The following is a 14,105-nucleotide window of genomic DNA, read 5'->3' on the forward strand; positions in this document are numbered from 1 at the left end:
ATCATTGCAGGATATGTGCACTTAATTCACAACATAAATATCGAATATATCTCGATTAATTATTTGATATTCTCACATGTAAGGAATTCCGATTAATATAGAAACACCAAGGCATGCATTTCCCTTCAACTAATTTACAAATATGCCCTCCCCCCCTTTAATAAAGCCATTGTATTGTGCAACCACCATAAAGATGTCAGTTTTTGTACCAATTGAAAGGGTAAAAACCTATCACTATATTTTGCCACTGGTAAAGGAGATGTCTCAGTGTAAATGCTTACCCCGAGCTCTCAATACGCTGATAGTGCGCTGTTTTTGAGTTGTACGCCTTTTGGCGTCAACTGGTCCAACACCAATGGAGACTAGGCTCTAAGAAAAGCTGTCTTGGGTGTGGACCAATCAACTTCAAGGACAGTGCATATCATTATCATCATCAGAGTTGTTTATTTTTGTTTGCATTTTGACTGCTTGTGTTGTGGTTATTGCAAACATGATGCCTTGTATAAAGGTGTCAGTTTTTGTACCAGTTGAAAGAGTAAAAACCTATCACTAAAGCCATTGGGATTCCACCTTAGAAGCTCGAATCCCAAAGTCACACGCGGACCAATCAAGAAATGCAATGAAGATTATAAGAGACTTGGCTCGACAATGATTAACAATGATTAACATTAAATTTATCGGCTCACGAATGAGGAAGTAATCTATACATAAAAGGGAAATGTGTGAATGTGTCTGTTCGAAATGTTTAGCATACTTCCCGACATGCAACAAACTTGAAATTTGGCATGTGGGTAGTTTCCAGACTGTACACAATGCAAAAGTATAAAAAAATAGAATTTTGTATTTTGGGGGGCGGCGCAATAATGGATATATTTTGCACGGCAAGTGAGCGGTGACGTCACATCTGTGATGTCACCCGCATGCGGCAGCGTCACGCAGTGTGCCTGCTGACGTCACGCATCCCCCCCCACCCTCCGCGTAGGCCGTGTATTAATCCAAGACAAGAACTCAAGTCTCGGGCGAAGCCGGGTAGTAAAGCTAGTTTAGTATAAAAATACAATTATATGGAAGAATTCTGATGGGGTAAAAAGATACACAATTAAAGATATTTTACTAGATACGCAAGGAGTAACAATGAAATGCATTCCTTCCCCTGGATCTAATTGCGTTTTACTATTTTATATTGTGCTGCGCATTAATCTACATTAAAATCATGATATACATTACAGCTCTTTATAAATGTTTTTTTGTTCGTGCCATTGTGCCCTCGGCATATACAGTCAATGATAACAGCCAAAGCAGCGTTGATGCAGGCAGGTGAAGGACGGGTGGGTAAGGCAAAACACGAGTTACTTAGCAGTATGAATGAATAAGAGCAAGTGCCGAGGCATGGGGGAACAAGGGTTGACAAGAGTGAAAATATATTCGAGGTATCACTCGCCACCAATGTTTCTCGATGGTTGGGTACTGATCACTGCGAGTGACCAATGCTCGACCTGGCACTTTCCCTTCCACCCGTGTGAGGTCTTGGCTTCATTAGGTCCACATCATCCTCCTCCACTCATTCCTGTCCGGGGGGGGGCCCATTATCCTCCACGTCCGCTGAAGTCCGTCGCACCCTGGTTCTTCGCTCTGAACTGCCTCCTTCGGACTAAACCTCTCGGCCTGGCGACGATGGCGTTATATCGAACACGAGCACGCACAGAGTTTGATAAGCACAGGTTTAATGTATTCAGAGCATTGTTGACGTTACACTTGTTTGCCCAGGAAAGCCTCACCGAGTCTCGCGACTCTTTTGCCAGGAGGACCCTGCAAAGTCTACGTAGTAGGAGGCCAATGATTTCACGGTATAATCAATACAATTATAAGGGTTAGGCATTTTAAACACATAGGAACAAAAACAAATATGTAGCATTGGCTTTTAAATGTCCAGTCGACCAGATGTGGTTGCTAAATAAACTTATACAAACATCATGAGCACAAAGTTCACATTTGTACAGCATTCACATAGCTTTGTGCTATTAAATCCATTGTATGTTAATTCATGTGCGAGCACTTTATGCATAAGTAACAATTCATTGTTGATTTTAACCACGTGACAAATTGTATGTATACATTCGTATGCACGTGTACAGAAAACATGAAAAAGTGCTGTCAATTAATAGTCTTTCTTAAAACAAGGGGTGGTGGTGCTCCTCTCCGATGGCGACCTTAAGCCAGCGGTGGAAATTCCATTCCCACGGCAGCACGTAAATCCACAAGGTGACTGCTGCCGACTTCCACAAAAGCGGTACTCATTTTATCAACGCGAGAGGGTTGATGATGATGAGGATTCGAGGGTCAACCCGGATTTGAGTTCAGACCCTTCCAATTGCAAGCCAGGTATAGGTACATTTCCATGTGCATATTATCACATGATAACGATGGTTGGAACATCTCCACCGCGAGGCTGAGAACCCAATTTGCACAACTGGCATTTGGAAAAAAAGGAGCAAGGAAGAGAGAAAGAACCGAGAGAGAACTAGAGAGATGCCATCAACAACGATTGGAATATCTTGGAAGATTGGCTCAAGTGGCTCAGCCTGCAGATGCCGGGAAGTTGTGGAGAAGCTGTGTGTGCTGTTCATCACGGGAAGGACTAGGGGGGGGGGGCAAGGGCATACCACAGAATACCTTGCGCACTTGGAAGCACAATATACATTACATACGCATACAAGGTGGGCAGCAGAGGGCAGTGCAGTGCAGTGGAAATCCATTTTTGCTCTGCAGTTATATGCTGGCACGTTCTGTGCTGCCTACCTTCACCGGATCCACGCTGACCGCCGTGATGAAGTATAGTCAAATAGTCCCTGCGACCTGGCAGGCGTAGGGAGATACCTCATCCACAGCAGTAGGTTAACTGAGGATTTGGGCTACAACACGGGTACACCATGGCATAATCTTGTGAATGAACTCACAGGGTCTTTAACGTGTGCCTTAAAATAATTTTAGTGTTATTTTACCAGGTCAGGCCCACTGAGCTATATATAGCTCTTTTTCCGATGCGACCTGGCCACAAATGATAGGCCAACGAAGTGGTTTACCACGTGGAAATGTGTAGCATACAACGCATGTTTCTAAATGTGGAGGGGAAAACCCGGAGGACCTGGATAAAAATCGACGTCACCACGAGATCATGCAAACTCCAAATATACAGGTGTCAGGGTCGGGATCTAAATCTACGACCTCCTGCATACCAGGCGAGGGAGTTAACATCTCGCCACCGCGGACAGAGAGCTGTTGTGGTCTCACGGTTGGTACACTGGCCTTGCCATCCAGATGGGTCCGATTCAGTCTTCTGGTGGCAAAGATAAAAATGATGGTGCCAATTGATTAAAATCACCCCTCCCCCGCCTATGTCCACCCAGCGGCCTAAACGGCTGGACCACAGTTATTCGATCGGCAATGTGACATGCGGTGGGGTAAAGTGTGGTACCGATTGTAACACGTCCGGTCAGAGTGTAAGAGGAGACCAAACGCCCTCTAAAGGGAGCCGTAGCAGAGGCCCTTCTGCCAGCAGTGGAGTGAGCATTTGCAGGGTTCCACCTTTACCCTTTTACCTCTTGAGAGCAGACCACAGGTGTTTGCGTACAAAAGTCACGCGGAAATCACTGGGTGGCCTCACCGTAGGCTACGGAGACAACAGTCGGTGGGCAATTGTCTGAGAGGGCAGGACACAGTTTGGGGGTGGGGTGTGGACAGCACCGTGCCCGACCACCTTTGTCTTCCCAGTGGTGATGTCCATTACTCCGTGTACTTGCGTAAACACGCAGGCATGTGCAATACAGAATATTGGGGCAAGTGCTGTTAGCGAGCAACTATGAAGACCGGCACGGCACATGAGAGGGTGGGGATGGCCAATACCATGCCTGGCCACCTGTGTCTCCCTAGTGGTGAAAATTGAGGTTGAGTCGACCAATGGGAGGCCCAAGACCGGTTCAAATAATTGTCACCGGTGTTGACCGTGAGCGGGAATCGAACCCGGGTCGGCGGGATCGTAGCGCCGCGCGCTAACTGCTACACAAAGACACATGCACACACACACGCGCGCGCGCACTATTCACCACACGCACTATTTATCACACGCTGCTCTATCATTCGAAAGTGGTCAAGTCCTCGCGCCGATGACAGCCGAAGCGGCGCCACTCACTCCGCCGGCAGCCGCGATGCGAGAGCTGACGACGCCGGCTGCGTAGAGCAGGGCACCGTGCACGCTGTACTGCAGCAGCAGCGCCCCCACGCCCTTCCACAGCCCCGAGGTGCCCTCGTCGCGGCGCACCGAGCGCACGCAGTCGGCCAGGCCCTCGTGACGCGTGTTGATCGGCAGCAGCAGCAGCTCGGGGGAGTTGGCGTCCGTGTTGTCGATGATCGTGCGAGTGCCCTGCGCGTGGTGGGTTCGGGCAGTGTGGCGGGGGGAAAGGGCAGGAGAGAGAGAGGGGGGGGGGTGAGTAGGTGGGTGGGCAAACGGTTCAGGTATTGGGTGTGCGTGGGCCTGAGTGGTTTCATCCATGGATGGGTCAGTAGGTGGGTTAGTGAGTGAATAGATGAGTTGCTGAGTGAGTGGGTGAGTGTAATTAGTTGTTTGGTGGGTGAGGGAGTGATTTTGACTTTTGGTTGGGTAAGTGATTCAATTATTGGGGTGGATGAGTGGATGGGTAAGTGTAATTGGTTGTTGGTTGGGTGAGTGGTTTCATTATTGAATGAGCAAGCGGGTGGGCGAGTGGTTCAACCATTTGGCGGACGAACGAACGCTTCAGTTGTGTGCAGGGGGCCAAGCAGTTGCGCTAATTTATGCCACACCTCCCCCCCCCCTAAAATTCAACCGAAGCAGACGTAACCTCGCACTCGAACACGACGCCACTGCAGGGCGGCTCTCGCCCGCGACCCAAAACCTCCCGGCCGTGCCGCGCGTCCCCAACCTGCACGTGCAGCCGGTGCACGGTCGTCTCGAGCGGGAACAGCACGACGTCCGCTACGAGCCCCCCGAAAAACCGCGCCACCAGCTCGGGGAGGCAGGCCTCCAGCGCGTTCTCCTCCACCGCGACCCCGGGCTCCGGCGCCTCCGCACCCCTCCTCCTCCTCCGCCAGGTGGCCTCGATGGCCAGCCCTGCCACCCGCTGCACCAGCGCGGCGATGGCGTAGTGCAGCAGGGCGTGCAGCAGAGTGGGGCCTGCCAGGAGGCGCAGGGGCAGCAGGCGCTTGCTCTGCGGGATGCCGAACCCCAGCACGCGGCAGACGCCCTCGCGCACGCACTCCAGGATGCCGGGGTTGTCGCGAATTATGTCGCTCTGGAATTGCGTAGGGGGCGCGTAGAGAGGAGAGGGGTGGAGAGGGAAGGTGGTGGTGGTGGTGGAGAGAGAGAGAAGGTGGAGAGAGGTGGTGAGTGTGAAGAGGGTGGGAAAATGTACAAAGAGAGAGGGTGGTAAGAGGGGAGTGAGATGGCAGAAAGGGTGGTGAATGCAGAGAGAGCAGAGTGGGTGGAGAGGGTAGAAAGTGCACAAAGGGGGATAGGGGGATAGATATGTTGAGTTGAACCGCACACAGCGCAATATTTTGGCGGTGACGTGGATGAGTGGTAGCACATTTTGGGGGCCAGTGTAGACTGCACAGGTACTTATTTCATGGTGAAATCAACGAGATGGAAGCCCACAACTGGTTCGGCTATCACTCGTAACTGATGTTAGCGGCGTTTAGGAATTGAACTCAGATGGCCGGATTGGTAGAGCAGTGCGATAATCACTGCGCCACCGCTCACCACAAGCGTACACAACAACGGCCACCTTTCACCACAAAGTGACAGTGACGTTAAAAGATCGCTTGTGCCAGGCTGGGTGCACTTTGAGGCCACGTGAAGTGTCGAAGGGTTTCTGGCAGGAGGTCACAGAGCAGACCTTAGCACAAGAGCCGCCATTCGCCACGAAGTGGCGATGACGTCACCACAGCGCTTGTGCCAGGTTAGATGTACTTAGAAATTATCACGTAAAATGTAGAAGGCTCGCTAGTAGGTCTTGAGACAGACCCAAGTGTTAGGGATTTACCGAGATGACTGACAGATGCACCACCTGCACTCCCTACTGTGCCAACCCACATGCAACACAAAGACACACAACAAAGACAAAGATCCCCTGTATATCCTTAAAAGATTGTTGAGGCAAGTGCTGTTAGCGACCACCTATGAAGGCTGGCATAGCACGTGAGGGGTTGGGTGGCCAGCACCATGCTCAGACCACCTTTGGCTCCCTAGTAGCGATGTTTACACACTGCACCAGGTAAACATTTCAGGTCGAGTCGACCTAGAGGAGGCCCAGGACTGGTTCAGATAATCGTCACTGGTTTTGGCCGTAAGCGGGAATCGAACTCGGGTCGCCTGGTTTGTACCGCGGCGTGCTAATCGCTACACTACCACCCCACACAGACACATCCAACATGCATGCACATATGCACAGACCTGTACTGTGTCAATGAGACTTGCTGAATAGAATGGCATGGTTATCAGGCACACGATCCTGCATAGGAACAAAGAAAGCAGGAATTATTATACTTCCACTAAACACTGATGTACCGCACATCCATTGAAACCATTTTCTGGTTAACTCATTTGGAAAGAGAATTCCATGAGTTGTTAATCATTCTGGCAAATCGCCCGATGATGCTGGATGTAATTACCAGCGAAACGTCACTCAAATTGTAAATGTTGTGGAATTACTCTCCAACACACCGGTGGGCTGAAGTAGTAACTAATTGGCGCGTTGTTTACGTGACAAACCTTACTGGCTGTGTCGGGTGGTGGAGGGTTACGACACATTTATACTTACGCGATCTAAACCAAAAATTGTTAATCATCCAGCCGTACGCACTACATATTAGACACCCTTAACAATGCATACACCAGCTTTAGGACTGCGAGTTGACCAAACGGCAGCATGACAATGGGTTATTGAATGCATCTGTGTGGACATTTGAGTGTTACTCCCCCCTCCCTTTGTTCGTGTGGGTTCTCTCCAGGTGCTCTGGTTTTATCCCACATGCAAAACACGCTGTAATAACAAATTGGCCAAAGATACCAAAGAAAGATTCTCCTGAAAGTCTTGAGACACAGCGAGGCTTTGCTGGGTAGTAAAGACCACCATTTTTAAGTTGTACTTCCCGTGCATTTGCGTGAGATATAACTTTAGTGAATTGAAAGAAATGTGTGTTTCATGCTATTCGTTTACCAATGACACTAACTGGCCTATTTACAATTATAACCATAAACGTATCCTAACCACATTATAATAACAACCATAACCACGTTATAACCGCAACCATGAGCACAACCACTGTGTGCGCCATGGAAGCTGGCCTGATGAAATTTGTCCGTGCCAACTTGGACTGTAGCAATGCAGCCTCATAAAAAAAATTGCCCATTTCAGCACATTTATTTACAATAATAATATAATGTTTTATATACATATATATGTCATGTACATTCCCATATCTTTTACACAATGTCCTGAGAATCTCCTCGACAAATTATTTCTAAGCATGCTTAATTCTGATGGAATAAGACTTTTAAAAAAAAGTCCCCAATCACACCCGATTGGCTGTTGCGGTGTCACATGATGATGCGGCTCACCCCTTCAGGAGCATGTGGCCTCCTAGCTGCTTGAGGGTCCAATTCTGTGAAACCTCCCTTGCAAAAGTAAGAGAATTGCATTAAACACACATTCACACAAACACTGCCATGACGATTCACCTCATCCACTTAGGGGAAACCTTTGTTAGCAAACATCTATTAAGGATGCTTCTCAAAATGCCAATAATCATGCCAAGCTGGATCCTCTCGACAAAGCATCTTGAGGCTCAGTTGCGGTTTTAGTGGATAAATCAGTTGAGGCTTTGAGTTCAAGTCCTGGTCGCATGTCAACTCAGACCATTTTCATCATCATCTTTGTCAGCAGCTGCAGAAGCAGCCACATGTAATACTCCATAACTATTGCTGCCAATGCATCATCATCATCCCTCTAGGGCAGGGGGTGGGAAATGTTTCCTTACAGAGGACCAAATATGAGGTTCAAAGATGTTTTGGGACAACACATTAACACACCTCGGCCACTCCTGTCACTACAAGAGGCTCTTCCACTTACGGAAGTTACCGAGCATGCTAAAGTCACATACGGTGTTGCCAGGTTCAATCTGCTCCCCTCTCGTGCCTGATTAGTGCGACTAAGTAGCTTGCAGTGACAGATTAATACCGCCTGTGGTCGCAAGATATGCCTCTCCTACCTTGCCTAAAGGAAAGACATCACCCAAAGGGCAATACTTTCCGTAGTGTAATAATAGACGTGATTTGGAATTTCTGAATGTATAGAAGCGGAGTTCGATTGATTGATGTGGATCGATGTTGTTTTCGAGAAGTAGGAATAGGTGCAGTAGTAGCACAGTGGTCAGCACAACGAGCTACGAACTAGGCGAGTCTCGGTTCGATTCCTGCCCATGGTAAACAAAGTGACGAGTGATATCCGATGCAAATCTGGATTCTCCATCTTCTCCGGCTTGCACAAACCAGCATGATAAAATATGGTCAAACAGCCCCCAGGACTTATAGGGCAAGGGGAGGCCCTCTTCCAATAGTGGATTTACACAGGGCTGTACATTAAATCAATCAAAAGAATAAAATTGCAACCAATAACATTTTTTGGATTTCATTCTTCCACTTGGTACAATGTGTGCCGGGTACCTGGGTAGTTGTGTGAGCTCTCCAACTATTCCTTCAACACCCAGGCTGATGCCTTGCACTATGAAGGTACTGCCCATGCCTTTCCATAAAGCTCGGATGCCCTGGTTCAGAGAAGGAACAAAAAAAACCCATCTGTCATGATCATCAAACAAATCATCAAGACCAATGCTACTGACGCCAACACACCTTGTCATCGCTTCCTTACTTCTGCTGGGTACCGTAGCAGCTGTGAAGTCAACTTCTGAAATAAGGTTCGTTCTTACAATCTTATCACCACCACCGCCGCCGCCATAATCTGAATTTAGCACTCACCTTGTTACATCCAGGACTCTCCTGTAGAGTGCCATCATCACCACCTTATGGAATTAGGTTTTACTCTTGGTCACCAACCTCTGGGTACCACTGCAATGCCCGTCTCAGTAATCTGCCCTCCTCCATTCCCACCCATCATAACATCCTATTCCTTTTTACGTCTACTATGTTTTCCTGACCAATTACATTTGAACCTTCGAGTTGCTTAACCTACACTGCAATGCAATGTACAGCTTTCTCCTAAAAGCTAGAGTATATTTTCTAGTTGTTAAAGTCCAGCTCTCTGATGAGTACCATACCAAAGACATCATACCTCCGACAAGTCCTCCTCAATCCTGCATACATCCTCCCCAGTGCAACATGTTTAGCCTTATCATATCTAGTCTAATTGATGCTTTGACTTTAATTTCCAGTCAGTTATTCCTCACCTGTGATCTTGTGAAGGAATACATTATCCTGATGACAGAGAAGGGTGTTAGGTGGTATTTCTTGGCATGGTAATTTATCTGCAAAAAATGTTATAAAATTACAAACAATGACAACCAATTTGTTTAAGACTGTCATTCATCTATTGAATGTGCAACCAATGGAAGTGAACAGAGGCATATTACATGATTACGAAAATAAAGTGTCCATTCAGATCATTATCACCCAGAATGCCAAATAGAGCAGTGCAGGAAAATATGTTTTACTGTACTTCTATACCCCATATTATGTTCCCTGCCATTAACAACCAGGTCAAGTATAGTCAAACCTCACCCAAGATCTGGACGACATGGGAAAACTTTCATCAACGTTTTATTTGTGTATCAAATGTATGTGGTGGTGGTTTTAACTGTATTTACATAAACTAAAGTATTAATTTGGAATGTGGAATTTCTTCGACTGGCTCAGAACCTCTAATGGAGAAGAGCGCTTCCCTACACTCGTTAGAGCAGAGGGACGTTGTGACTTCATAGTAACGAGAAGTATTTGTTTTGTAAAACTTCACCTGGCATTGTCTCCGGATCACGATGCATGGATGAGCCAACACGTTCTCAATAAAGAGACTGTAAAGACATGGGAAAGTGCAAATTCACAAGCTAATACAATTTGTGAGCATTTTTACATGTGTACAGCAGGGATGTGGAATATGTTCCTTACCAAGGGCCGAATGGGACTTTCAAGAAGTGACTGAACGTGCTAAAATTCGAAACCCAGTCTTGTTGACAGGTTGAAAATGTTACTGATTAGTACTCGATTGCTACGGCTACCATGCCTGCAGTGACGGATAGCTATTGTTTGCAGACCGATTCAAAAGCGGTGGGCGTCACACATACGAAATGTCCCTATGTCCGTAAGGAAAACACTAGGCACACTGGAGTGGAGGGTTAGGGAAGTACTAAAGTTGGTACCACAGAGATGATGAGGTCTAATCTAGCTCCAAGCCCTTTGTGATCAAACCAGGTTCTAAAGGTAAGTCAGTTGATGGCCTCTGCCCGGTAACCAATAAACGCACAAATATTATTCATAATACATTTGGTTTAGCGCTTCATTGAAATAAATTCCAATTGTAAAAACTACAAATGTCAGTTTGACTATCATGCCATGAACATTAATTACTTCCCGTGGTTGGGAACGCGAGAAAGTGCTGCCCCCTACTGTGTGTACCAGACGTCGCATCAAGGGATGTCAGGTAGCTCTATGATAGATATTTCACGGGGCGTTCTCGAACACGGTGGGTTGCACTTCTCTACAAGCGAGCCGAAGGGAGTCTTTTTATTATTACACGCTTTCTATTAACTCACTCTGTCTGTTGTTGTTGTTGTATCCTCAAATCTTGTAACTCAATTTTAACCCACTTCCCAATGTGGTATCGACTGCAAACTTGGTATACTCATGTTATACTGATGACAATACTATATTCTATCATGAAAACATTTTAAACAATCTTTTTTATGTTATGTTTCGGCTTGGGTCTAATTGTCCACGCTCAACTGGCTGTAAATCACCATGACCCCTTACGTTACTTCCTGGAGTCATGGAGATCTTCCATTACTGGTACAGTACATTTCATTAAAGCGTGTTTTTAAAAAAGTTTTTAAAAATATTACTTACTTATCTCACGACACCAATAGCATTATTAGATTACATTACCTCGTCAGACCAATGCCAAAGCCAGCAAATCGTTGCAGGTTTTCTGTAAGAAACAAACACACAAAAAGGCCACTATAATCAGCCAAGTGACGAAACAAATCTCCACTGACATTAGTCATCAGCACGTAACGATGCATGAATTAATCAATTAAAATCGATTCCCAAGCATGACAATTGCAGTATTTACAATTTGTGCCAATTACATACACAGTATACCCTATTGTCACGCTCCTGTTATGCATTTGAGCTCATGGGGGAAACTAAAGTATACGAAAACATTAAAAAACCTGACCTGAGAACTGGATTGATGTCCCATTCGTTGTAAGGCAATGTCAATGTAATCACATTCCTTCACGGTTCAAGAAACTCTACCTCGGAATCTCCAGATATTTTTGAGGGCCCTGAAAATTGGATGTTTGGCCAGTTCCTTCATGAGATGTTTGTAATCAAGCACACAGCGTATTCCCTTGAATTGTATCTAGATTTGAAGCTTTCGTGACTGCAATGATGTATACGCTTTGTTTTTTTACGTGACTTTACCGAAAAAACCAAAGAGTTTGAATTGTATCTTTCTAATAGCGTCCTTAATGTGTATAAAAAAAATACTTCCTATTGACACCACCGCAACTGTATCTGTCACGGTTTGTCAATGACACTACGGCGTTAATGCCCCCAGCAGGCTTACACAGCCAGGTTAAAAGGCACCTTTAGGCTGTTTAGGTGTCCTGTGACAATGAGCGCCAGTAGCTACGCCGCTCCTACGATGCTCTGGGTGTTGTGTTCATCAGTGCCCAAAAGCTTATTAGACAAAGACCCGAGGCACGTTCTGACGCTAGTTCAGAGCGAACCGCTTAGCTAATGAGAATCTTGATTACAACGTGAATTAACAAGCAACGACCCGGCTTTCAAAGGTCACGCAGAATACGGGCACAACACCAACCAGACCACAACCAAAATTTTTTTTTTCCAAACGTCTCGTCAGATGAATAAGAAGGCTCGTAAACATTTACAAAAGTGTAATATTTACCGTTGGAAGCGCCTTCCGATGTAAAGCTCTCCCCTTTGTAGGCCGCGAAGGACCCTGGGCTGTGGCCTAGCTGCCCTACCGCAGAAGGCGAGGGGAACCCGGCGAGGCTCCTCGGCCGAACGGGTCCCCTCGCCCGCCTCTCCGCCTGCACCTCGGCTAATATCCTCTGCTGTATGGCGAGGACATCTTCTCCTCCTCCTCGTCGTACTCCTCCTCCCCTTTCCTCTTCCTCCTCCTCGTCGTCGTCTTCGTCATCATTATTTTCATCATAAGTCATTCCCCACCGATCAGACATGGCGAGTGATCATTTAACCTGTGCTGTATTGCAAATAGACGATTCCGATTAGTCGCCGCATAACAAAGGAATCGATTCGATTGCCTTATTTAACGTTGCCTATCCGTTCGATTCTAGATTAACGTCACCCCGGAGTTCGATTACAGACTCCGCCGACTGGCTTGCGGTTGTTTACATTGAAACGCGCGAGTCGATGGAGGAATCGGATATAGAAATCGAATGCAGTTGGATCGATGTGTGCTGTCATCGATTGAACGCTCATTGAACCAACATACTTGTATGTCTTTTGCAGTGACAAAGTGCCCAGCGTTGAAATGAGTGAAAAAAATCCATAGAAATTAGTGTGTTGCCAAATTGGAGAACAATTAAAAACACACTCAAATGCAACTGTTAAATTCCATCATCATACACTTTAATTGCGATGCTAATGCATCCTTTTTGTCCCCTTCGTACAACTGCACGTGAATGATCCACTGCTGGATGAAGGATTCCCAATTCCGCGTTGTTTAAAATTTACCAGACTTCTTCACGCGGCTGCTCAGGGAGGTTGCAGGATCATTTCAGATATATTTCTCACCACTGATGTTAGCTGGGGCCTGGAATCAAACTCTGTGTCGCGGGCTTCATCGCAGTGGCGTGCGGTGAGGTCAATGGCTGGGGAGGTACTGGCTAGTGTCAGAGCCAGATTCACACACCGAGAGGGCGTGGCTTCACGGAGGGGGCGTGATCTCACTGAGGGAGGCGTGGCCTCGCTAAGGGGGCGTGTTAGACACGTCCCCCTCAGTGAGGCAGATGTGATAGCTGCCTCCCTTGGTGCTTTTCATTGCAGTTTCATGACGAGACCAGCGAGCCTAAATATATGTATACACATACGTGAAATAAGTTACCTGGAGTATGGAAGGCGAGGACATGAATTGAAGGGGTCTACAAACATTACATTGGTGACATACTGAGATAGTAACAGGCACGTGCTTATTGCCTGTGCTCCATCCAGTTACTGAGGGGTTGCGCAATCAGAGGGGAGGCTGAGCTCGTCGCTGCCTCACCTCTCGTCTCTCCCTGTATTTGCAGTGGAGCTCCGCAAATTTGGTGATTTTGACTATAACAATGATTGAAATCGTACAGAAATGACATTTATAACACAGATCAGTGGAAAAATCTTAAGATTTAATTGATTAGATGATTCTTTGTTTTTTACTTATCGTAACAGCTATTTTCATTGGAGTATGGCAGGTGAGGCTCTGCCTCCCCTGCCTCCCCTGCCTCCCCTGACCGCACGTCCCTGCTTCATAGTGTAGTGCGCTCACCACTGCGCTACCGCTACACCTCATAAATGCGAAGGTTAAGACACCAACATTTACATCAATTAAAAAAAAACTAAAAAATTGTAACGATAATCACGGTACGGTTGATGTCTTTCAAAGGGGGTAATGCGATTATCGTGGATATTTTATCGCACGATATATCGCGGTAAAATCGCCATATCGTGGCAACCACAAGCCAGTGTTGTGTCAATAGACTCTCTGCATGGCTGAGAGCCTTAAGCTGAATGTTACCATAGCGACAAAGGACGCCAG

The 14,105-nt window shown here is 46.7% G+C and overlaps 1 protein-coding gene across 1 annotated transcript; it reads right to left on the reverse strand.

The window, feature by feature from the left end:
• Nucleotides 1-1,707: 1,707 nt before the first annotated feature.
• On the reverse strand, nucleotides 1,708-12,593 carry SLC25A46 (solute carrier family 25 member 46). The gene is made up of 9 exons (XM_078612660.1): nucleotides 12,234-12,593; nucleotides 11,207-11,249; nucleotides 10,062-10,119; nucleotides 9,499-9,576; nucleotides 8,759-8,859; nucleotides 7,655-7,711; nucleotides 6,488-6,545; nucleotides 4,959-5,327; nucleotides 1,708-4,420 (listed from the first exon to the last, which is right to left on the reverse strand). Exons 1-9 carry the CDS (start codon nucleotides 12,526-12,528, stop codon nucleotides 4,148-4,150), a joined length of 1,332 nt encoding a protein of 443 aa, XP_078468786.1. The 5' UTR covers nucleotides 12,529-12,593; the 3' UTR covers nucleotides 1,708-4,147.
• Nucleotides 12,594-14,105: the final 1,512 nt, after the last annotated feature.

Source organism: Lampetra planeri, chromosome 39 (genome assembly GCF_965212315.1).
Source record: "Lampetra planeri chromosome 39, kcLamPlan1.2.h2, whole genome shotgun sequence".
Lineage (NCBI taxonomy): Eukaryota > Metazoa > Chordata > Hyperoartia > Petromyzontiformes > Petromyzontidae > Lampetra > Lampetra planeri.